Source organism: Pogona vitticeps, chromosome 2 (assembly GCF_051106095.1).
Source record: "Pogona vitticeps strain Pit_001003342236 chromosome 2, PviZW2.1, whole genome shotgun sequence".
NCBI lineage: Eukaryota > Metazoa > Chordata > Lepidosauria > Squamata > Agamidae > Pogona > Pogona vitticeps.
Window position 1 is genome coordinate 172,339,391 of NC_135784.1, and position 25,108 is coordinate 172,364,498.

General features: G+C 45.7%; 1 protein-coding gene across 3 annotated transcripts in view; it reads right to left on the reverse strand.

The window, feature by feature from the left end:
- Window positions 1-4,021: 4,021 nt before the first annotated feature.
- Window positions 4,022-25,108, reverse strand: part of RAPGEF3 (Rap guanine nucleotide exchange factor 3) — an 84,938-nt gene continuing 63,851 nt past the window's right edge. For 2 of the 3 annotated variants that reach the window (XM_020779016.3, XM_020779022.3), the window contains exons 15-28: window positions 21,452-21,534; window positions 19,072-19,216; window positions 18,333-18,414; window positions 17,279-17,425; window positions 15,819-15,916; window positions 14,615-14,740; window positions 13,368-13,549; window positions 12,568-12,658; window positions 11,110-11,160; window positions 10,281-10,368; window positions 9,561-9,625; window positions 9,243-9,297; window positions 8,277-8,348; window positions 4,022-5,837 (exon numbers count right to left, since the gene is read on the reverse strand). In XM_020779016.3, coding sequence (XP_020634675.3) covers window positions 5,719-5,837; window positions 8,277-8,348; window positions 9,243-9,297; window positions 9,561-9,625; window positions 10,281-10,368; window positions 11,110-11,160; window positions 12,568-12,658; window positions 13,368-13,549; window positions 14,615-14,740; window positions 15,819-15,916; window positions 17,279-17,425; window positions 18,333-18,414; window positions 19,072-19,216; window positions 21,452-21,534 — 1,404 coding nt within the window. In that variant the 3' untranslated portion in view covers window positions 4,022-5,718. The remainder of the gene's footprint in view (window positions 5,838-8,276; window positions 8,349-9,242; window positions 9,298-9,560; window positions 9,626-10,280; window positions 10,369-11,109; window positions 11,161-12,567; window positions 12,659-13,367; window positions 13,550-14,614; window positions 14,741-15,818; window positions 15,917-17,278; window positions 17,426-18,332; window positions 18,415-19,071; window positions 19,217-21,451; window positions 21,535-25,108) is intronic. The other variant, XM_072991248.2, reaches the window with a different exon arrangement.

Consider the following 25,108-nt stretch of genomic DNA (forward strand, 5'->3'; position numbering starts at 1 on the left):
AACCTTCCCCTTTTGGGCTTCCCCTCACTGAAACCAAAACGGTAGGGTTCCAATGACAGTCTTTCCCTTAACACACTACCTGCCTGCCTGTGTCCGCCTGCCCACCCTCCAGTCCTCCTGAAAAATAAAGACCTGCCTACTTCCTGCCAGTCTGTAAACCTGCCCCAGAACTCCAGCTGCTGATTCCAATCGCCTCCTCGGGGCAATTTCCAACCAAGTTGTACCTGCCTGCCTGCTGGATCAAGTCAGACCAGCAGGCCAAGAACTGTTGAACTCCTGCCTGCTTGTCTGCTGGGTTACATAGTCCCGGCGGGCTGTTTTTTCCACCCTCTGCCTCTCTAACTGCCTGCTGGGTTACATAGTCCTGGCGGGCTGTTTTTTCCACCTTCTGCCTCCCTGACTGGGAGGAGAGAACTCTTGCCTGGCACAGGTTAAACCACATCAGCTCTGCAATCTGAAGCCAGGTGATATGGTGATAGAGTGACATGTAGACAGCCTTTGGTTGGGGCGGACCCAGGCCGACCCTCTTGGCATCCAAGCCTAAACCCTCTCTTGGCACACCCAGAGCCTGTCCTGGCGCCCCAGAATGTGACAAGAGGGCCAGCCAACCCTCTTGGCACACTCAGATCCTGTCCTGGCACCCCCAGACATGACTAGAGCACCAGCATACTCAAATCCTATCCCCATCCCCAAATGTGGCCAGAGGGCCAGCCAGGCCTCTTGGAAGTTGGCACACCCAAAGCTGGTCCTGGCATCCTGAACATGCCAAGAGGGCCAGCCTGTGTCAGCCCCCTAAAACCTCAGAGGGCTATATCAACTTGGCTGCGGTCTCAGCAGCCAAGTTGCAATCCCCAGCTTTCTAGTTTTAAATGAGCATCTTTCTTTGTTTGAAGGTTTCAGCAAGTCTACTTAGACGTTGCTGGTGAGTGACAGGGGTTGAGTTTTCTAGGCCTGTCTCAGACCCATCCAAAGCATGTCCGGGCATTGCCCCATCACCTCATTGCATGGCTTCAGATAGCAGAGCATCTGTTTCCAACAGCCCCATGGCCCCACAGATTAACCGCCATTAGTAGCACCAGGCTTGGACCCTTTTCTCCTGTTGGTGCTACTAATTCCCCAAGAGCTGGGCTCTGCCCCCCAAGCCTGTCCAGGTGTCACCCATACCAAGATGGACAATACAGATGGCCTGTAACAAGCCCAGTGGCTCAGCAGCACTGCAGTTTAACCCGCAGTGCCACTGTTTACCTTGCTGCCAACTTCCTCAGTGCCCAATGGGTCCACTCCAAAAGACTACATTGCTGGCTACATGACAACTTTCCATGTCCTGCAGTTCCTTCCGCTTCCAGAAGGCCTGCGTGCTCATTCCAACTTTCTCAGGCTTGATTTTCAAATGCTGCTTGCTGACTTCAGCGTCCTACCCTCCTTGGGCATCCCCATACCAAGAGCGCCAGGCTCAGCCCTACCCAAACCTGACCAATGTGCTCCCTCCTCCTGAGATGTGCTGTGTGTGACATGCCCCTCCCTATCGCCAGGATCAGTATCCGCTGATTCAGTTATTCTGAAAAATCTCGGAAATGCATATTTATATGTATTTCATGATTCCAGCCTTCTTGGGCTTCATTCCAATTATTCATGCCTGTTCATTCTGGTCTCCTGGCCTTCTCTACTGCTTCAGAAGGCTGGCAGAAGCTGGGTGAAAAGCAACAGGACATAGCTCACCCTGTCACATGGATTTAAACTGCAGTGCTGATCTTCTAATGAACAAGCTGAGTGGTTCAGCAGTTTAACACGCAGTGCCACAGTCTATGTTGCTGCTATGTGCAACCTGTGTGGGCATCCCCCCCCCACCTCACTGGGCATCATTTCCAGCCTCCTTGGGCCATGTTGGCCCCAAATTCTGCATCCCTCTCCAGCTGCCTTGGGCTTGCCTACTGATTCAGTGCCAAGAATCGGGCCAAGGGCTTTCGAAATCTTAACTGCTGGGTGAAGTTGGCTCATCAGGCCAAGTTCTTTCCTGCCAGCTTATTCAAAGGGCTACATTAGTGCTCCAAAGTCCACTCAGGCTTCATTCCTAATTCCTGGCTGTTCATTCCAGCTTCCTACTGCCCCTGGTAGGCAGAACCTGGAACAAACTATGAGAGCTCAGCATGGATTTGATCTTCCGCTCAAAAAGCCCTGCAGCCCCATAGATTAACCACCATTACATTAGAAGCACCACCTTATTCATCTACTGTTACTGCTGCAGTTGTGCAACCTCAGTTGCCTCCTGGGGGCAAACTGAACTACCTTTGCACTGAAGAAGGCAGTCTTCTTTCCTTTTGCTTCCTTCCTTTTGCTTCTGCTTCTTCCTTTTCCCTTTGCCCCCTCAAGCCTGTCCGGGCATTCCCATGCCAAGAGGGCCAGGCTTTGCCTCACCCAATGACTGTTCAGCCATCCCATACCAACATAGTGCTCCAAAGTCCGCAGGCCTTCCTATCAACAAGCCTAGTGGCTCAGCAGCAGTTTAACTCAGTGGGTAGGTAGAAGCAGGAACAAGGGGCAAGAGTTCAGGTCACCCCATTGCACGGATTCGAACTGCTGAACTTCCGCTCGAGAAGCCCAGCAGCCACCCTGATTAACCGCTGTTAGTAGCATCTTGCAGTCAGACCCTATTCTCCTGCTGTTGCTGCTGCTTTGACAACCTCAGTTGCCTCCTGGGGACAAACTTAAGTAACTTTGCGGGCAAAAATGATGTTGCAGAGGAAGAAAACCAGAGTCTCCTGTGGCTGCCTTTTGTCTCAGTGCCCCGATGGGGCCAAAAACCCTGTTTTCCTGCTGCCTTTTCCCTCAGTGCCCTGGCTTCAGATGGCAGAGCTTGTCTGGTTTTCAACACAAGCATCTTTCTTTGAAGGTTGACAGCAAGTCTAGTTAGACATGGATGGATAGGTGAGTCTCCTAAGTGTCCGGGCATCCCTCATGCCAAAGAGGGCCTGTCTCAGCCCCACCCAAAGCCTGTCCAGGCATCATCCCATTGCCCGGCTTCAGACGGCAGAGCTCATCTGGTTTTCAACCCATGCCAAGGCGGTCGGCCTGTCTAAGCCCCCCAAAACCTCCGAGGGCTATCTTTATCATATCCGGGCAGTCTCAGCAGCCAAATTGCAATCCCCAGCTTTCTAGTTCTAAATGAGCATCTTTGTCGCCCCATCGCCCGGCTTCAGATTGCAGAGCTGATCTGTTTTCGACAGCCTGTTTTCCTGCTGTCAACTTCCTCAGTGCCTGATGGGGCAACACACTCTACTTTGCTGCTGCCAACTTACCTCAGTGCCCTGATGGGGCCAAAAAAGCCTGTTTTCCTGCTGCCAACTTCCTCAGTGCCCAACGGAGCCAAAAAGCCTGCTGTGCTGCCAAATACCTCCTTGCCTCCAGTCCTCCTGAGGGCAAACTCTACTTCACTGGCAAATGTAATGTTGTGCTGAGCTGACGACAAACTCGATGCCTCATGCCTGTCTCTGCCAAAGGGACCTCTCATTCTGCTGGGGATAAATATAACTCCCTCAATGTCATGGGCTTCTATGCGGTGTGGTAAACTCTCCTGGGGGGGACCCAATTTGTGGGTGGATAACTCGGAGTTCCAATATCCAATCTTCACCAAAGTTGGTGGACGTGTTGGGGAAAGACATAGGAAGTTCCGTTGTGATTCTGGAGTCTCCAAGTAACTGAGGAGAGCTTTCCCGGGGGGTCCTCTTTGTGAGTATATAACCCAGGGGTCCATGATCCAATGTTCACCAAACTTTCAGGAGTTGTAGAAAGGCATCTGAGGAAGCTTCCCAGCAAATCTGGTGTCTCTAGATCATCGGGGGCCAGTGTTATATCCATTTCAAGGGCAGACAAATCAACAGATTGGTCAAAGAATATTTGTATATTCATATTCGTTGATTTGTTAACCTTGACGAATAACAGATCAAAACTAATCATCACCATTGTTTTGATTTGTCCCCATCTCTACTCCAGACCTTTTGTTGAATCCATTGTAAGCTTGTGGTGCTGCTTATTGTTTTTATTCTTTTGACAAGCTTCTCATATTTAAAATGTTACACAGCAGGCAAGTGCAGCAGGTCCTCTTCAGCTTGGGAACAGCTGTACCTCCTGAATTTATCCAATGCCGATGAATGAGAATTAAATCCAGTTTAGTTCTTTGATTTAAAAACAAAACAGAATGAAACCCTAAACTGAACTCAATTGTCAAGATGCACACATTTCCTCACAAAAAATAAAGATGAAAAGAACTAGAACATTTGCTTATTATCATTGCTCAATTCTTCACAAGGCACATAAGAAAACATTTATCCTAACTTCTGTATCCTCTGGTTTTTGGTGGTGTGTGGGTAAACCACCACTGAATGATAACAGGAAAACAACTGGACTCTTAATGGGAAATCAATGCATCATTGCTGATACCTACATAGATGGAAGAGGGATAATATTTTAATCTACCTCTTTAACATTTTGTAAAGAAAAACATGTCAGGATATGAACTATAATACTGGACCAGAGAAAATTTTCTCCTTCAAACAATTTTCCTTAAGACTTACAATCCAGGGCATTGTTGTCTCAAAAGTATGTAACCCTGTACAAAGTTTTCCTAATATACACACATTGCACACTTTTTAAAACTGGAAAAACTGCATCTCAAAAGTCAGAGTAACATGAAAAGTGAAGAGGAATTGCATTCTGGTTTTCCTTCTAGTTCCAAAAATATAATTTGATTCATATTAAAACTGAAAAATAAACATGTTTTCCTCCACTCCTCCTTATGGCCCAAACGATTGCCCTGACTTTTTTAAATATATCCCTGTTTGTGCATGTGTGTGTGAGAGAGAAAGAGAGACAGCTGGCAGCTACTGAGAGCTGCAATGTTGGTCTTCCTGGTCTTCCCACCATTTCTCTCTGCTTGGGGAGACAAGAGAAAGAGGAGCACCACATTCTGGGGCCTTTCAGCACATGGGCCACTTCAGGTGTGGCCAAGAACTCAGCCCTGCCACCAGTCTTGATGTTGAGAGCCAAATATGCCAGTCCAGCAGGCTTCTGTACATGGTGGACAGAGGAGTTGCCCTCTTGGCCTTGACCTCAGGCAACCAAATGTCTTGAGCCAGTCCTGGGTGTAATTTCCGTTGCTTTGGTGGACCAACGTAGATTAGGAATGATGACCCTAGGCACATGGTTTCCACACCGGACCTACAGCACTCTTCACCAGCAAGAACCAGGCTGTGTGAGGAGAGAAATCCTAATCAGGTAAGTTGCAGTCCACCAAACATACAAACACCAGTCTTGCTCAGAAGTTTGGGATTTTTTTAAAGAAAGAAAAAATCCACATTCCTGTTGAACACTGATAAGAAGCAGGAGCTTTTGCTCCTACCATAAGGCAGCACCGACTGTTCCATAAGACAGCCTGCAGTTCCCCACCAGAAACTCTGTAGGCTACAAAAGCATCAGCGTAGCAGCTGGCACATCCTTCCTCTGGCCGAGGCACAGATGGCACCTACTTTCCTCACTCCAGAATTAAGATCAAGGGTGCCAGGCAGAGGTTAAGAAACTCTCCTGTCAGCCTGGGATCCTTCCCCCCGCTGTCCAAATTTGAAGCGAGGGCTATCCCACCAGAAGGTGCCCCTCTTGATCATTCTTGCCCGGGGATGAGCAGTATATACATCTTGGGTCCAGGAGCCTGAACTCCTCATGGCATCAGGATTCAAGGTCTCGAGAGAGCCGCAAAAGCTCCTTCTGATTGTCGATCACTCTCAGGTGCTGGAGGTACACCCAGGTAGCAGCCGGGCTCCGGGTACTGAGGGACTGCTCTGAGCCTGAAAAGGAAACAAGCTGATGTCAGGGAAAACATGAGGTTCCACAAGACATTCTGTGAAAAGTGGGGATGGATGAATAATCTGTCATTGTGTGCAAAAATTTGCAGTCTTATGCAAGTTTTTTTTTAAATTTTACACACACACACACACACACACACACACACACACACACACACACACACACACACACACACACACACACACACACACACACACACACACACACACACCCCTTCTTCCTTAAAAAGGACCCAAGGTGGCTCCTTACATCATTAAGAGACAATAAAGCCAAAAACAGTAAGTATAGAAACACTAAAAATATGAAGCAAATATCACTTTAAGAAATGGTGAACCAAAGCTATACTAAAAAGACATTCAAAGCAATAAGGCACAGCCATCCGTTTAAAAATCCCACTCAGGCAGCCAGTCACTGAGGGAAAGCCTGAAGAGAAAGGTCTTTGCCTGCTTGCAGAAGGAGAGCAAAGATGGGCCCAGCCTGGCCTCCTGTGGGAGGGAGTTCCACAGTCTGGGAGTAGCGACAGAGAAAGGACCTCTCTTATGTCCCCACCAAGCGCACCTGTGAAGCGGTGCGGGACCAAGAGAAAGGCCTCACATGATGCAAAACAATCTATGTGATTAAAAAGCAAGCCCAAAACAAAACACATAGACATGTTGTTAGATATTATGATGGGAAAATGTTGTGGAGTAGGGTTTCTGAAGGGATAGGTTGCCATAGCAATCACATAAAATCTTTAGAACTGAAAAGAGTTCTCATTGGGTGTACAAGTCCATTTCTGAGAGCAGCAAGGGGAGTCAGGATTTTAATTTCCCCTTGTACTTTCTTCTTAAAACTAAATATGAGAAGAGTAGTATGGTGCACTCCTTTGAGCATTTCCAGAAGGGACACTGCCTGCATATTAATAAAATATCGCTTTTTCCCTAGAACGGTTCCTTATGTCTGAGGAAGTGGATTTGGCTACAAAAGCTCACGCTAAAATATAGCAGGCAGTCTTTAAGGTGGCACAAAGTTTTGGGTTCTTTTTAATATTATTTCATTTTTGACCAAAAAACCAAAAAACAAAAACAGGGGGGGGGGACATAATGGGAAGAAATATGTATTGTATTTTTCCATGCATAAGACACTTCTTTTTCCTAAAATCATTAGACTAAAAATTGAGAGTCGTCTTATACAAAGAATGGGGGGGGGGGCAATGTGTAGCCTGTATAATTAAATTGTAAACCGCCCGGAGAGTGCTTGTAGCACTATGGGGCGGTATATAAGTCCAATAAATAAATAAATAAATAAATAAATAAATAAATAAATAAGTAAGTAAGTAAGTAAGTAAGTAAGTAAGTAAGTAAGTAAGCAAGCTGAGGAGAGAACAAAATGGCCCATACCTTGGCCTCTGCAAACAGGCTGCCTCCAATCACTGAGGCTTAGCTTTCTACAGTCAGGAGGTTTAGCTTCATCCAATCATGAGCCTTATGGAACTGAAGTCAGCTGATGCTGAACAAGCCAACTGCAACAGTGCTCAGATGCAACAGGGACTCCTAATGCCCGAGTGCTCTGAGCCCAGAGGCCGAATAAAGTTAAAGTGTGATGCAGAATATGACAGTACAGGTATGTAAATTTTGCCTAATTGCTAAATAAAAATGTGTTCTATGTTTAAAATATTGATTTCTTAATTTTGGGTTAGAAACGTGGGGGCGTCTTATACATGGGAAAATATGATAATTTCAACACAAAGAAAGACACCAAAAGCTGACTAGGCAAAGGAGTGGTCCATCATGTGATTTCTCAGCTAAGTAAGCTAGAAAAGTTATCAAAAGGCCGCAACTACGGAAAGAAAAGATCTCAAGGTTTTTTTCCGGGGGGGGGGCATTTGCTTCCTAAAAGGCACCTGATCGGTCCTCAACGTACCTGGGTTTCTTTCCGCCATCCAGGCAAGTTAAGGTTTGTCTGGATATGTCCGGTGGCAACATTTTCCAACGCAAAATGTATTTCCCAACAGACAAGGTTCCTCCCGCCCCTTTCCCTAGTTTGTTTAAGGGGGTGGAATTTAGTATTATGGCACTTTTCAGTTAATGTCTGAGGTCAACGTCGATACAGAGACTTTCCATTATTTGGTGCCTTTAAAAAAAAAGATACTAGCTGAATCCTGCCTGCTCTCAAACAAGGAGGGGGGGGACAGTACTATGGCTAGTAAATCTCTGTTGAGTGACAAATCTGAGATCAGGTAGGGAGATCAAGGAAATGGAAGAGACAACCAGGAATTTAGCAAGAAGTCTTCTTCCTCCCTCTTCCTATTGCTTAAAGGAGGGGGGCGCTGTAAGGATTATAGCACTGCTCTGCTTGCCTTGCTCCTAAAGAAACAGTTAGCACGACAGCCCTCTATGTTGAAAAAAGCAGGCGTTAGGAATGAATGATTATCTGCTTACATGTAGAGGTACGCATGGCCCGTGCTTCTTCCAGAAGGTGCTGAGGACGACTCCGCAAGGGGGAAAGTGGAACTGAAAGAGGGAAAAGAAAGGAAAAAAAATGGAAAGTTATTCTACTACCAAATCTTCCCTTTTTTTTACAACGAACATTCATTCTTCCAAATGCTTTCCACTGTTCCACCCCTTTTACCATAACCTGCCCGCCTACAGCCAGGATGTCTCACCGTAATAGGAGAACCCTTGAAAAGCATGTTCCTTTCATTTCTCTTCCATTGGATCTTAGATGTGATCATGGCTATTCTGACTTTGCACACAGTAACTCTAAGTAAGGATGATGGCTGCACTGGAACCAGTCACCCAGGTTTTTCTGCCCATCCCTCCATTTTCCTGCACATCTCATCCTATTTATTTTACCTTTGAATGTCCTGTTGCAACAATCTGATTTATTTGCCATTACATGAGCAACATGTTTGAGCTTTTTTCATTGTGTGTGTTTCAACCTTTCCTGGATTTTTCATTCATATCCTTTTTATAGTAGTAACCCATGTTAAAACTGTCGAGTCCCTAGAATTGAAAATACACAGCACAACCCAATGCATCTTATCAAAGACAATTTTAAAGTTTTTATTGCAAAGTCAGTTTGTTCAAAAGGCACAAATGAAGAAACGTTTGAAGAAATGGTCCCTCCAGTTCATCCTCTTTTCTGACCCAGATCAGTCCTGAAGTCGTAACTGCCATTAAATCCTCCCAAATATGCCTTTTAAAAATACCACTCCCTCTGTCCTGATCATCAGCAGTGGAGTGAGTTACAAATTGTAATACATGTTCAAAGGTATATAAAAGAAGCAGTCAGGCATAATGGCCTCTTCTGGAGGAAGTGGATGTTGTTACCTGCTGTACAACTACGGTTTCACCTCACTCTTACTGACACTTCTCTCCCACCCCTTCCAATTCTTCTGCACTTACGATTGGGGTGACTCCGACAGCGATGCACGAGACGAACAGCCTTGGCGATCATGCGCTGTGTAAAGATATGGGTTTTAATTACATTTATTTGATCCCTCTCTGTTTTTCTCCCACATAATCCATTTGTGGACGAAAAAAAGGCCATCAAAGTCTGCACGACTGAAGGACCCTTGAGGCTTCTCCAAACTTCTCAACATTTAAAGGGAACGTGTTTTCACCAACAGATAAAAATGGCAATGATCTCTAACAGATCATGATCTCTAGCTCTTTCCATGGAAAAGTTGCCCTGTTCTCCCTTCGCCACATCCCTTCACTCACCAGCTTCTCAAAGTTGACAAGGTTCTCCATTGATGTGCAGTTGCCCTCATGGATGAAGGTCATGTCTGCAAAAGGAAGGAGAAATTATTCATCGATTATTATATGAAACCAATCAGGCTGGACTGAGACATTATGTCGCCTGAGGTTTTCTTTATTCAGATCAGAGTGCTGCACAATTTAAAATTATGGACATATATGAAATACAGATAAAGTTCAAACAAATTTAAAACACTAACACATTAGACTGTTTTTGACCACAAGTGGCCTCCTTCAATAGTGTTATCTTGGCCATTAACTAGATCTTCTTCAGTACATGTGGTGAGCACAGAAACACTACATTGCATGGTTCCCTGAGGCAAAAGGGAAGATGCCTTTCCCCCCCACCCCCATCATATGGCTCATTTGTTGACTGCAGTTCCCCAAAGCCAGACAATCAGATCAGTGATGGAATCTTTCTTCAGAGCAAGGCTACCTTGCAGGGGGCAGTGAAAGGCAAGTTTCATGATGCACAGCTTTCTTCCCTAACACATTCTGGCCCCTTCTTGGCACCTGTGGCTGGGGCAGGTCATCCATTCTGTCTTGCAGTGGGGCAGCCAACGTGTCTAAGGTCTCTGTCCAAAAGAAACCTACAGGACCACAAGCCCTTGCTGGCCAGGGGCTGGTCATCTGGCATCAACACAACACTCCTTCAGTGGCTTAATAAGAAGCATGTTACCGTACCTTTAAGAAGGAGGGGCATAAAGGGGATCATTGGTGGGGCCAGTTTGGCCATGGCCAACCGGTAGACCCGATGATTCCAAGAAGGATCCTGGGAAGAAATGGAGAGGAAGGGTTCTGGGTACAAATATCCAAGTTTCGCACTAGATCAGCTTGTCACTACACTAATATACTAATTCAGTGCTAGATTACCTCTGCGTGGAGAGAAAAAAAAAAAACAAGATAAAAATCAATAGGAAACAGAAACAACTCCAACAAACTACAGTAGACTGCTATGTTTCTGCAGTATGTGCCAGTGTCTGTAGTATAACTGTGACTGGCAGACTTTCTCCATCTTATTTCTTGCATTTAACTTTTATTAAATTTAAATGATGTTAATAATTAAAATAAAGTAAAATATACTTTGGATATAACATGAGAAGAAGAGGCTCACTGGAAAGGACGGTGATGCTAGGGAAAGTTGAAGACAATAAGAAAAAAGGAAAACCAAACGAGATGGATTTGCTCAATAAAGAAAGGTTCAGGGTTTAGTTTGAAAGAACTGCACTGCTAATAATGGTTGCTTTTGGATGTTCATTAATCCATAGGGCCACCATAAGTCAGACGTGACTTTATGGCACATAACAACATACTTTTTAATAAACAGCACACATCTCATCCACAGCCATGTGTAATGTGTACATACCTGACTTTCTGGACAAAATTTAATAGTTCTGATATGGTGGGTTAGAGTCAACAAACTCATTAATTTCAGTGGGTCCTCTCTAAGCATGATTAAGAAAACCATGTTCTGGCACCTTCAAATGGGTGAACAACTGGACTCTTTACTCACCAGCATCCGTTCCATGGTGCCATATAGCTTTCGCGTCTTATGAGGAAGCTTCTACAACATCAAAGAGATAAAGGAAGAGATAACTGACAAGCAAGTGCCCAAAAACAATTTCACCGACAGCCAATCCAGAACTCCTGAAAACTATTTGACGGCAAGGATTTCTGACTCAGGATAGTTGAACTGGGCTCTGTATTGACAGTGAAGCCTTGGTAACTGGATTAGTAGCTCCATCTTTTCAGATTTATCTTGTTAATTATTAATATGTTTAATGATCATAAAAAAAAATAGTCCATGTGATGTAATCCACATTGCTTGAAAAGTAACAAGGAGGGAACCCCACTCTTTAGCAGCCAGCCACAGTGATCCTCTGGAGCCTATTTTTGGAGCCAGTTTTCTTCATCCAGTGATCGCTGTGTGAACTCTTTGTTTCAACTTCTCTTCCAGCTGTTCACCATCATAGCCCTCACTCAACTTCTAAGGGCTCATCCTCTAGGATGTGGTAAGCCACAGTCTGAAGATGTGATGAAACAGGCGAGTAGTTCATTGTATTGTGATGTCAGCTTGAGCTGACTCATTCTATTAAGTATGGATCTCCTAATAAATACCAATACCAATAGAACAAAGACATCACCATTCTAGAACTTGACATCTGTTCCCAGGTTTTATGACCTTATAGGCAAGGCCGGCAGCCCTCCCTCCCACAAATTATGTCCCAATTGAGGGAGTTGAGGGATGTGACTTTCTTAATGCCTCCTCTAGCCTTGTCTAGTTTTTAACCCCTTCCTAGCTTGTTAACTCAACTCAACTTTGTTAACTGTAAGAGCTGACCTAGAGATCTTGCTGCCTGAATTGTAGGAGGAGATGGCACCTTCCTCCATTCTGCAACCCAAATGGCTCTTGATTCTGAGGGTCCTCTCCTACATCTTTAGGGAGATGAGGCCAACCTGTATGGAATAAACAGCTCTGTTCTCTAAGACAGTGCTTCCCAACATTGGGTCCCCAGATGTTCTTCGCTGTAATCTTCGAGAAATCTTGGCCAGCACAGCTAGTGATGAAGGTTTCTGGGAGTTTTAGTCCAAGGACATCTGTGGCCCAAGGCTGGGAACCACTGCTCTAACAGAATAGTAAGGTCAAGGGGCTCAAAAGGGGCTGCCACTGTTAGATGCTAGTACCTTGTCACCTGAAGGGATTGCATCACTCTGCCTAATGAAAGAGCTGGCCCTATCAGATATTTAGAATGTCTATCCAGAACATCTCCAACAGCTCTGAAGGTCCACAGGACACTCATCTGACCCTGCATCTTCCCCTCCATATCCCACACCTAGAATTACAGCCGAAGCAAGTACGGGTTTGGCCTCTTGGATTGAAATGGAAAGGAGGAGATCCAGCAGACTCTTCTCCACAATGGTCTCCAGAGAACAGTCTGGTTTCTCTCTCTCTTGTACAGCAGAAACCTACCTCCCAGGTTCTAGAGAGACGGCTGATAGCAGAGTGGCTCAGCCCAAACATCACAGCAAAGAAAGAGTTCAAGTTCTTTTGGTCCTTCAGACTGAAACAAAAAAAGGATACATGAGGCTCTGATCAAAGAGGGAGTCTTGAACAAGGAAGAGTCTAAATCACAGATGTTCCCATTGCAAATCCCAAGATAGGCTTAGCTCATATAGTACTCTGATTTTTCTTAAGAACAGAGGTGATCTGGATCAGTGCCTACTGCAGGGATCGATGCAGAAGGTACATCAGCATCAACAGCTATACCTCTGGATTATTTGCAGGGGATCATCCCAATTATTTTGCAAGTCAAACACTTTCCCACTTCCTCTAAACTCTGTTGCAGAAACTAAGAAAGCTTGCAGGAAAACCAGGAATGGACTTCCACGTGAAAGGACTGTGAGCAAATTCTGGAGCTAAGAAAAAAAAAATTCTGACCACAGCAAGTGCTCTGAAGTACTCTAGGTCCTTAATTTTATGGACACATTTCCCCCCATTGCCTTCCTCCATCTTAAGCCATTCTTTTTATACTGGCGCTAGCTGGTCATGATTCTAGTTAGATCTTGGGAAATGGATGTTTTCTGATTATAACTTCCGCTGACGATGGTGGTGGTGGGGATTACAGGAGTTGTTGTCCACAAATCCGATTTTCCAAACTCTAGTTTTTTCTTTTAAGAAGAAAAAGGAGGAAAAAATCCCAAAGTATATCTCCCAAGTTTGAAGTGTATCCTAAATCTGGCCAAATACTATCTTGTCTACCAGACACTTACTGTGCAGCTATTTTGATGAATTTGCGGAGGAGCTGGGCTCTCTTGACAACATCCAGACACAAGCAGACCTCAGTGGTAACCCAGAACTGCAGCTCATTGAAACGACGGAGGAAGCGTTCCAGGTTGGCTGTGGTTGCACTTGGAAACTTCCGTGGGCCGAAAATGTAGTAGATCAGTTCCACCTTAAAAAACACAAGATCTGGGAGTGTCTCCGCTGAACTCCAACCTTAAAAATACAAGGCTTTGGCTCAGCTCCACCTTAAAACTTGTGAACTGAAAGTCAGAGATTTTTGCTCTGATCTGCATTATCCATTTAAGCCTTTTTGAGGCAACCACCAGAAATCTCTGCTCAGTGCCAACACTGTGTGAACAAATCATGGCAAAATTATTGGTAGGAATAACAATATACCCAAAAGCCTAGATCAAAATTATATTCTATATACAGTGCATTGTAAGAAGACAGAATGGGAATGTGTAATAATGCTGAGAAAGGTGGAAAGCAGTAGGAAAAGAGGAAGACCAAATACGAGATAGATTGACCCTCTAAAGGAAGCTACAGGCTTGAGTTTACAAATGCTGCGCAAGGCTGTCGAGGAAGTGCTGAGAACACATAAGACTCACAGTAGAGGTTCTTCATGCCTCCCATAGTTTGGAAATTAGTGTGTTTTAATGATAAATTTTTGGAAGGCAAGCATAGAATTTGCTCCCAAGTATGGCTGCTTTAGTCATGAAGGTCTGCTGGAACTACTTCTCTGAAACACTTAGATCTCAGCTTCCAAAGATGCACTGTATTTTTCCGTGTATACAACAACACTTTTTACTTACATAAATAGACAAACAATTGAGGGTCGTTTTATAGACGGAAGGAAGCCACTTTCCCTGCCTTTTCAGAAGCCACAGGGTAAAGCAGCTATGAAAGGGTGGCAGGATCCAAGGGGTGCCAGCTTGCCGCCCTTTCACAGCTGCGTTACCCACTTCCTAAGCCCCGCAGGGCTTAGGAAGTGGGTAATGCAGCCATGAAGGGGTGGCAGGATCGCAACTCTTTGATCCTGAAGCAGTGATGATAGGCTTTCAGGGCCAAAGGGGTATGATCATGCAAATTTACAAATTTTCTAATTTGGGGGTTAGAAAGAGGGGGGTGTCTTATACATTGGGTCATCTTATAAACAGAAAAATACAGTATATAGTTTGGCTTCCAGTCTTGCTAATTCATTCCACAGATGTAGGCTATGAATGAGTCTCCTTACCTGATGGATGCTTTTGAAGAGGCTCCAGTCATGCTCTGTCAAGTGACTGGCCAGATCCTTGGAACTGATGAAATCCAAGCTTTCTGAGGACCCCACAGTGGGGCCCAACTGCTCCGGGTGAGGGGTCTATGCAAAAAAGGTGATCACAACAGAATTGAGGGCACCAGATATGTGTGACGCTCTTAACAACTCCCTCCAACACCTAGTATGAAATGTTAGCCCAGCTCATCATTGGCAAAAGGTGCTATCGTCCTAACCATACATGAGCCACATGTTTACACCACTTTTTAGTTGTGCACTCCCTACTTCCAAGAACTTTGGAAAGCTTCAGCTTCTAAAGAGAGCTAAAGGTTTTCCATTAGCCACAGCTCTATCTTCCTTATCACAGAACTCAGATTCCCAAAACCCTTTGGCTCCTCTTTGGCCAAGCAGGGCCAACACGACAGCCCTGTGGAAAGACCTTCTCCCAGAAGGCTCCTTCCTCAGCCGTCACCACCAGCCATTCTAGGAGAGGAAGAGCACTCCAAGAGTTGTTGTTGTTTTAAGAATCAGGCAAACCGACAGACAAACAAATGTATGGAACCCCATCTTTTATTGACTAATCCAATGTTAGTTTCCAATAAAAAAATAAGGGTGGGACTACACAGCAGGAAAAAAAAGCAAATGGATCCATTGTGAAGTTGCACCTAGGAAGTCAGGTTTCCCAGGACAAATTTGCCTTCAGCAGACTACACAGAATTCAGCGGGGGGGGGGGGGGGGAATGAAATAAGTCTTGTTCACAGCTTGTTAACCATCTGAATCCTCTCCTCCCCCTACCTTCTACCTGGGTCTGCTTGTTTGCCACTCAACTTCCTGTTTGGTTTTTTTTCCCCATTTCTTTTCTTTTAAAAGATTACTGGGCTACCACTAAGCCAGTTAGTCAACTAAAGAGGGGAAAAAGATTAACACTGAGAGATGAGGAAGTTTTCACTTCAGCCTTTTTCTTAAGGTAGTTCTGCTCCAGATGTGCAGGAAGCACAGTTGGAGCAGAACTGCCTTAAAACTTCCTCCCATCTCCCCCCACCCACCCCTTGGTTAGCCGAAGTATCTCCTGCACAGACTCTCAGGTCTGTGCAGGAGATACTTCACAAGTTATGACTACAGACTGAGGGATGAGAGGTTCCTCAAAAGTCTTCTACTTATCTACAAGGAACACACACTTACCAAGATATGAAGTTCCTGGACACTGACAGCAAAGAGTCTCTCATTCACCCCCAGTGATGTAAACACACCAAAGGCCTCCATAGGCAATACCTCTTTATCTACCAGAGAGAAAGAAAAATCAATAAGAGATATCATTTTGTCCTCATTTGACCACAAGGGGGCAGCAGCATGTGTCCCACAGTGCCAACATCAGCCGCTTGCTAAAACTGTGACTACAGTCAAATACTGTGGAATTTGCTTTTCTTATTAAAGCAGATAAATTCAAATTGCTTTTTATTGATTACTATGTGCCCACACTGGGCCACACGCTTCTGCCACAAACTAGCAGTACCTGTTTGATACTGACAGGCACTAGAACCAAACAGAGGCTACGGGTTCAGGGCTAGCACTGTGTTTGGTGGCACCCTTGGGGCTGGTAGCACAGGTGGTAGCAACATCCCCACCGTACCCCCTCCCTCGGGCAGCAAAGACAGCCACTTTGCTCCCAGGTAGTGAAGGCAAGTCCATTCACTCTAAAGCAGTGGTCCCCAACCTTGGGCCTCCAGATGTTCTTGGACTTCAACTCCCAGAAACCCTGGCCAGCAGAGGTGGTGTTGAAGGCTTCTGGGAGTTGTAGTCCAAGAACATCTGGAGGCCCAAGGTTGAGGAACACTGCTCTAAAGAACCCGTAGCCACAGAAGTAAAAACAAAACCTGGCACATCTGGCAGCAAATGCTGCTGCTGCTATTTGCACTCACCATTTTGATTCTCCCCCAATTCTGTTGGCACCCACAGAGTACAGTCGTGCCCTGCTTAACGATTACCCCACATTACAACGAATCCACTTTACGATGATCTTTTTGCGATCGCAATTGCAATTGCAAAACGATGGTCTAAATGGGGGAATTTCACTTAGCGATGATCGGTTCCCTGCTTCAGGAACCGATTTTCGCTTTACGACTATCAAAAACAGCTGATCGTTGGGTTTTCAAAATGGCCGCCGGGTGCTTAAAATGGCTCCCCGCTGTGCTTAGGGACGGATTCCTCACTATACAGGCACCAAAAATGGCTGCTGTATGGAGGATCTTCGCTGGACGGTGAGTTTTTAGCCCATTAATGGGTTTTTAAATTTCACTTTACGACGTTTTTGCTTAACAGTGATTTTCCTGGAATGGATTATCGTCGTTAAGTGAGGCACCACTGGGTGCTTGTTTGAAGGAGAAGGAAGAAAGAGAAGGGCCCCTCTGGCTCTGGAAATTCTGTGGTTATCCGTCTGCCCATCCCAGCACAACAGGCTGCCCTGATCAAACACAGGAAGAATCCTTCTATGGCCACTGGGACTAAAACAAATCACTCAATCTACTATCTGGCCATGTGTGCCCTTCTGCCATGGCCCTTGGAGGGACTGCATGAGCTGTCATGCCTCCTGCATCTCCTGCTCTTCCCCGGGTGAAAGGACGGAGGGGGCACACTGCACTCACCCCCTGACGAATTGATCTTGATCAGGAGCCAGTCTTTGTTCCAGCCATGACTCTCCGCCAAAGAGGCGAGAATTTTTTGCACCGTCGCATTCACTGGTAGCAAGGTGGTGAGGCAAGAATGGTCAGGCCGATAGATGTCATAGGGGACTGGAGAAGGAAAGGGGAAGAAGAGAAGCAAAGGGAAGAATATGAGCAAGAGAGCAGAGCATGTTAGTTGGCATAAATATATAAAGTCTCTCGCTTAGTCCCCTTATATTACCAATGGTTCCTTGAAAAGTTCCTTGGTCCTCCCCTTCCATTTCCCCTTTTCCTTCTGTGTCCTGACTACAAGCCTGCAAGCAAGGACTGTCTTTAGCTAATTATATACACGTTGTTCGGGGAGCCTTTGTTGTTGTTGAGGAGCAGCAGAAGAATCTGCTTTAAATAAACCATTTGGAATAATTAAAGCAGAGTTGTGCAATTTATGACCCAACAAACCAATCATGGTTCCCCAGCTTTGTGTTATAACCAGTCAAGGAACTAACTCCAGTTGTTAGTTCTCCCTCCAACAGACCCACAGAATGAATGGGACTTGTTCAATCAACACCTATTTTAAGTCCCGTTGATTCAGTGGGTCTACAGCAGTCCAGACAAGGGATGGAAAAGCACATCCATCTAGATCTTGGTTGGTCACAACTGCCATCAGCCCATGCCCGGGCATATTAAATAGTGAGGAATGCTGGGAGCTGTAGTTCAAGAACATCTGGAAGGATGAGCTTTCCTGACCACCTGACTTAGCCCAAAGGGCTTAAACTTCCTATTGCTGGTCATGATATCCTGGTGTTCTGAGATTCATCCTCACTAAAGAATGTAAAGCAGTGTTTCCCAACCTTGCGTCCTCAGATGTTCTTGTACTACAAATCCCAGCAATCCTGGCCAGCACAGCTAGTGTTGAAGGTTTCTGGGAGTTTTAGTCCAAGAACATCTGAGGACCCAACGTTATGAGCCACTGATGTAAAGCCAAGGGATGGCAGATCAAATTTGTACATGAGCTAGGAAAAAATTATAAATTTACTCTTGTCCTTGGCTCGGATGGTGTAGCTGCTGTTCAGAAATGGTTCCTCTTGGATGGCAAACCAATCCACCACACTGCGTGCCTGGGAATGAGAAAGAAAGAAGGAGATGCTTTTTTAAAAAAAAAATAACGAATTTTTAATAGGGCAATGCAAGTTCTCAGTTGCTCAACTTTCAAAGGTTGGCATGCAAAGATACAAATAATGCCTGAGAAAATACTGTAAGTTAATACGATGGTCTATAAATTAAGATTTCTAATTACTGGGGGAGTTTTTCACTGTCCCTTCCCATTAATGAGAAAAAATGGACACTCTTTCAAGTGTGTAAGTGTGTGTGTGTGTGTGTGTGTGTGTGTGTGTGTGTGTGTGTGTGTGTGTGTGTGTGTGAGAGAGAGAGAGAGAGAGAGAGAGAGAGAGAGAGAGAGAGAGAGAGAGAGAGAGACATCATTTGGGATGCCTTGGAGCACCATTGTGCATGTGTGAGTGAAAATCAAATAGTACACACAGCCTTGAGGATATAACGGTCTATCACTTGTTGGATGTTCCACAGGTTTCCCCCATTCTGGACCACTAAACCATCTTGATTATTCAGTAAACAGCAAGACTTCCTTTAGTGTGGAGTTCTAGAGTCAAGAAACTGCTACACAGAAAACTTTGACTCATAAACTGAACAACTTAGCGTCTCAGGCAGAAAGGGAGTGAAGTGTTGCAGAACCTCCAGTTACAATTAATTATTTTTACCTGAAGTTTTGGTGATCCACCGCTGTTGCCATTTTCTAACCTATCAAGGGAGGGAATGAAAGATCCATCAGCTTCCAATAATAATATTGACTTGGGCTCACTCTGCTTTTCCAGGGAACACCTCAAACGTCCATGGGATGCAGGTCTGAAGCAGAGTAACGATTATCCGATTACAAAAAGGAAGGAGAGAGGAAAACATCAGGAATAACCCCAGGATCTTCCAAACATCACAGCCCCACAATATAACCCAGATAATCCAGACTATGAATGGCCAAGAGATTACCCACACATTATGCCTAATTTTTGTTCAGATCTTCTCCAGAAGACCCTTTCCACTCCTTACATCGGGATCCAGTTCACTCTTCAAAAAATAAATGGTCTCACAAATCCATACCTTGACAGAAACTTCCAGGGATTCATGTCCCAACAAGGTTGGTGCTCATCAGATTTTTTTTTTTTAAAAAAGAATCTACACTGATCTGGGTCTGGTTCACTAACTTCACATTGTTTTCCAATTTAATGTGCAGAAGTCAGAAAAAATGCAATGTAATTATCCCCTATAATCATAATCACCACCACCACAATGTGCTGTCAAGTCAATTCTGATGAACCTCTTCAGGGCTTTCCAGGGAAAGAGTCCTCCAAAGTGGTCTCCTATTCCCTTCTTCTGAGGCGCCCTGGGACTGTGCAGTTTGCCCAAGGTCACACAGGCTGACTCTTCCGGGATGCACAGCAGGGAACGGAACTCCCAACCTCTGGCTCTGCAGCTGGATATCTAAACTACTGAGTATCCACTGGGGTGGCATGTTCTGCATGCATAGATTATTAGGAAGATGCATGGTGAAAGCATCATGGGAAAACGCAGCCAGTCCCAACTTCCCACTGCACAGATCAGGGTGGGAACCTTTGTATCCCTAGATATGTTGGACTACAGCTCTCTGTCTCTTTGCATTTGCCTTAGCAGCTGGGGCGGCTGGCAGTTTAAGACCAAAGTATCTGGAAGGAAAATGTTTCACTACCCCAAACACACATAATCTATGGTTCCTAAAGAGACCGCTTGCGAGTCCATAGCAGCAAAACCAAAGAATGGTTTCCAACCAAGATATACTATTGTCTATGCAAGTTTATGCTATAATAAATATTTATTATAGCATAATACAAGATTTTGGAGGGGGAGCAAAATCCTGTTGCAAAATAGGGTAAAGGTAAAGGTTCCCCTTGACATTTAGTCCAGTTGTGTCCAACTCTATGTAGGGGGTAGTGCTCACCCCTGTTTGCAAGCCATAGAGCCAGCGTTTGTCCGAAGACAGTTTCCGTGGTCACGTGGCCAGCGTGACTAGACACGGAACGCCGTTACCTTCCCACCAAGGTGGTACCTATTTATCTACTCACATTTTTACATGCTTTTGAACTGTTAGGTTGTCGGGAGCTGGGACAAGCGACGGGAGCTCACTCCATCGCATGGATTCGATCTTACGACTGCTGGTCTTCTGACCTTGCAGCACAGAGGCTTCTGGAGTTTAACCCGCAGCGCTACCACGTCCTTATGACATTGCAAAATACCATATGCCTAAAGGGAATTGTGCTAGTGGTGTTTTTTTTTTTTTTTTTTACAGATTTCCAGCTATCTGTCACACCCTTGGGCAAAGGAGCATATAATCAAGGCCCCAACCTGTGCATGTATGAGCACGTGCAAAAAAGAGAGAAGCATTGTGTGCACACGCAATGCCTGGCTACCATGATGCAATCTCCAAAGGACTCGGGCCTTTGCTGTTGCAGCACATTACACTAGAAATAGGCAAGAGGCTGATTAGGACCTTCGGGCAGCACTTTGCGAAGTTGGGCGGCTTCTCAGGGACTTTTAAAAGGTTGTTTCCCAACTCTTTGACAACAGCAACAACTGAAATTCTCTCTCTGCTGCTGCTGCTGCTTCTGTCCAAGCAAAGAAAATCTGGACGGTGTGGATGAGGAACAAGATGCAAGTTTGAAAGATCCACTCCAGTGGATGAATCTTGATGATCTCATTTGGAAAAAAATGATTCTATAAGCCCAGCTTTTCCCATGCCTCTCTAAACTATACACATGAATAAGGAAATAAAAGAGTGCCAGTCTGGTGTCATAGATAAGAGTGTTGGACATTGATTCATGAGACATGGGTTCAAATCTCTGCTCAGCCATGGAAACTGGTAAAATCACTTCTTAAATATCTCACATACACCAGAATCTCTAATAGGTTTGGATGTGATTTGGTGGCAAATAAAAATAATAATGTAAGGAAATTCAGCCTTCTACAAGTAACCCTGCCCAGTCTTCCCTGTTGCAGCCAGATCGTCCTCGAACAATACACCCGCAGGCTTTGGAACAGGGTACAAAAACTCACACTCGGTTCTTCCGCCGATCCTGCATCTGTTCCCTGAGCACGGGGGCCAAACGGGTATCCTGGGCGGCGTACTCAGAAAGTCCCTGCAAGAGAAGAACCAATACTGATCAGCAAAAAACATCAGGCTTTGGTTTGGGCTGGGTCCTTGTAAGAGCCGAGCGTTAGCCCTCCTGGCTAAAAGAGAAATTAAAAGGGAAGAAATCCAGATTATGGTTTTTCACATGTTGGCAGAGAGCCAAAACTGACTGGGAAGAATAGGCTATTCTGTCGGTTGCTACAGGCACGTGAAACTGGAGGAAGAGGGGGTTCCATAGTAGGCTTTTCTTGCACCGAGCCTTTGGCTCAGGACAGGGGAATTTGGAGCAGTCTGGATCCTGCTTAAAAGGTTCAGTGGGATCTCTTTCTATTTCTCACCTGAGCGATCCTTTTGTTCACCCTGGAGACATTTATTCTCCCATGAGAAAGGTCCACACAGGCCTTTGGATCACCTGTTAGCTTGCAGGCAGGTTTACCCAGTTTACTCAAGAGTAAGCAACTGCAGCAGAGGACAGCAGCAGCACAAGGGGGAAAGGCTGCGTAGATGTTTCTCCACCTTTCTCCTCAGTCCGAGCTCTGCTTGGGCTGCACTGCCTTGTTGGGGGGGGGGGATGGAGCCCGTGGAGTCCTCACAGCCCCCTCCCCGGCCTTTCCTCACAGCAATCATTCAGTGGGTCAGAGTGGCTTTTCTTTTCTTTTCCTTGTTAAATCAAGTGGCATCTCAAAAAAAAAAAGGACTGCATCAACCTAGCACAGGATTAGAATTGTGCTGCCTTTTTTATGGAAATATATTTTTTAAAAGATGATGAAAATAGATGAAAAGGGGGTTTCTTCATCCTCCCTTTTAACGTCACAACCCACCTCATCAGCCACAGGGCTGTCAACGCTGCCCACAGCTCCATTTGGATGCAGACCAAGGGCAGGATGGATCAAACTAAGTAGAAACATGTGTGGATGCTTTAATTTGGTTTACACCAAACCACACCGACAGTGACCCAACAGCAATCTATATTCTTGTCTGGACAGGCCCTCATTCTCTATATTTTATGGGAGTCTTCAGATAAGAACCATCTCTAACCGTAACCTGTTATTCCTCTACCACTTCTTCCACATTTTCCCCCTTGGCTAACCATTTCTCCTTTTACATGGGAAAAGATAGAAGCAAGGACTTGCTGGGGATTCATGAAAATACTTTAGCGGTCGACCCACATGCAGGATAACCCAAGTAGTTTGATGAAAGAGTGGGGTTACTTACCTGTAACCAGGGTTCTTCAAGTGGTCATTCTGTGAATTCACACATAAAGGGTTAAGTCAGCGCCAGCGTCGGTTCCTTCGGAATTTTCTAGAGCTCTGTAAATGAAACATAGTTTAACATTAGTCATACTGCGCATGCTCCGCCCGCCCAAGCCCCAGTTCCATTTTCCGCCACTATAGCAGAGTGAGTTACTAAGAGACAGTGACGGAAGTGGGGAGGCCGGGCGGGCATGTGTGAATTCACAGAATGACCACTTGAAGAACCCTGGTTACAGGTAAGTAACCCCACTTTCTTCTTCGTGGTCTTCTGTGAATGCACACATAAAGGGTGACTAGCAAGCTAACTCACCGGAAGGAGGGACGTCACTGTAGGGCGGACGCCAGCACAGCTCTTCCAAATCTGGTCTCTTTCTTTGCTCTCAAGTCCAGCCGATAATGAGTAATGAAGGTAGACGGCTGCGACCACGTAGCAGTCCGGCAGATATCAGGAAGATCAATGCCATGGAGAAGACCAGTAGAAGAGGCTACAGCCCTCGTGGAGTGAGCACGTAAGTGCTCAGGAGGAGCCAAATGGTGGAGTTGATATGCCAAGGAAATTGTGGATACAAGCCACCGAGAAAGCGACGATGGAGAGGCCGGGAGTCCTTTCTTGTGTCCAAAATAGCAAAGAAAAAGCTTAGGGGAGGAGCGGAAGTCCTTAGTCCTTGAAACATAAAAAGCGAGTGCCCTTTTGACATCTAGAGTGTGGAGCATGCGCTCTAAATCAGAAGTTGGAGAAGCAAATAGCGTAGGTAGTACGAGTGGCTGGCTCAAGTGGAAATCAGAGACGACTTTAGGTAAAAAGGAAATGTCGGTGTGCAACACAACCTTGTCAGGAAAAAAATTGCAGAAAAGGTTGATCAGCCCGGAGGGCGGCCAACTCACTGGCCCTACGGGCAGAAGTGATCGCAACAAGAAATAAAACTTTGAGAGACAACAGTTTCAAGTTGCAAGTTGCTAGAGGTTCAAAGGGGGGTCTCATAAGGGACTGTAACACCAAATGGAGAGACCACTGAGGGAGTGGAGGTTTCACAGGGGGGCGCAGATGCGTAAGTCCTTTAAGGAATGCTTTAACTGTAGGATGTGAAAACAAACGAGAGGCCGGCGAGCCCCTAGGCTGAAAAGAAACAATGGCAGCTATATACACTTTTAATGTAGAAATAGTCAACTTGAAGTCAAATAAGTAACGTAGAAATAGCAACAAGGTGGATAGATCCACTGGAGAAGACGGGAGACCTCGACACTGTGTGAACTTGAGGAAGTTGTTCCATTTATATTTATAAAGCAAGGAAGTGGAATCCTTCCTAGACTTGTCAAGGACCTCTTTTATCTCGGGGATATCCTCCACGCTGTGAGATGGAGCGTCTGCAACTCGGGATGGAATATGTTGCCTTGGTCCTGAGTGAGCAGGGCTGGAAAAATTGGGAGTTTCACTGAATCCACTGCCATCGACGTCAAGGTGGGAAACCACGGCTGTCGGGGCCAATGAGGTGCCACGAGAATCGCCTCGGCGCCGTCTTGCCGAAGTTTCACTAGAGTTCTTTGTAGCAGGGGGAACGGAGGGAAGAGATACAGAAGACCCCCGGTCCAAGGGATCATGAAGGCGTCCCCTAGTGAGTGAGGGCCGTGTCCTGCCCTGGAGGCAAAAAGAGGGCATTTTGCATTGATATGGGTGGCAAACAGATCGATCACCGGCATGTCCCAACGGCGACAGAGGCTGTGAAATATCTGCGGATTGAGTTCCCATTCGTGCATCTGAACAGTGCGACGGCTGAGCTCGTCCGCAAGGGCATTGTTTTGCGTTGACACATGGACCGCCACTAGGAATATGTGGTGACGGTAACACCATTCCCATAATGTCACTGTTAGATACAGGAGTGACTGAGAGTGCGTGCCGCCTTGTTTGTTGAGGTAGTACATGGTCGTGGTGTTGTCTGTCACTACCTGTACAGCACGACCATGGACCAGCGGGAAAAATGATTTGAGAGCTTTGATAACGGCTATCATCTCCAAGTGATTGATGTGAAGGTTGCGTTCTCGTGGGGACCAAAGAGCGTGAACCCGATGAGGACCGCAATGTGCCCCCCAGCCTGAGGGGCTGGCATCTGTGGTGACTTGAACAGATAGTTGTAGAGGACGAAATGGGCGTCCCACTTGTAGATGCGGTTGAAATGTCCACCACCGTAGTTGACGGGCTAACTCTGGGGTAACAGTCAACCGGCGTAACTGATGATGGGCGAGAGGATCGAAAAGAGCCAGGAGCCATGACTGCAAGGATCTGAGCTTGAGCCGGGCATGTGCAAGGGCCGGTGTTGTGGAAGACATTAG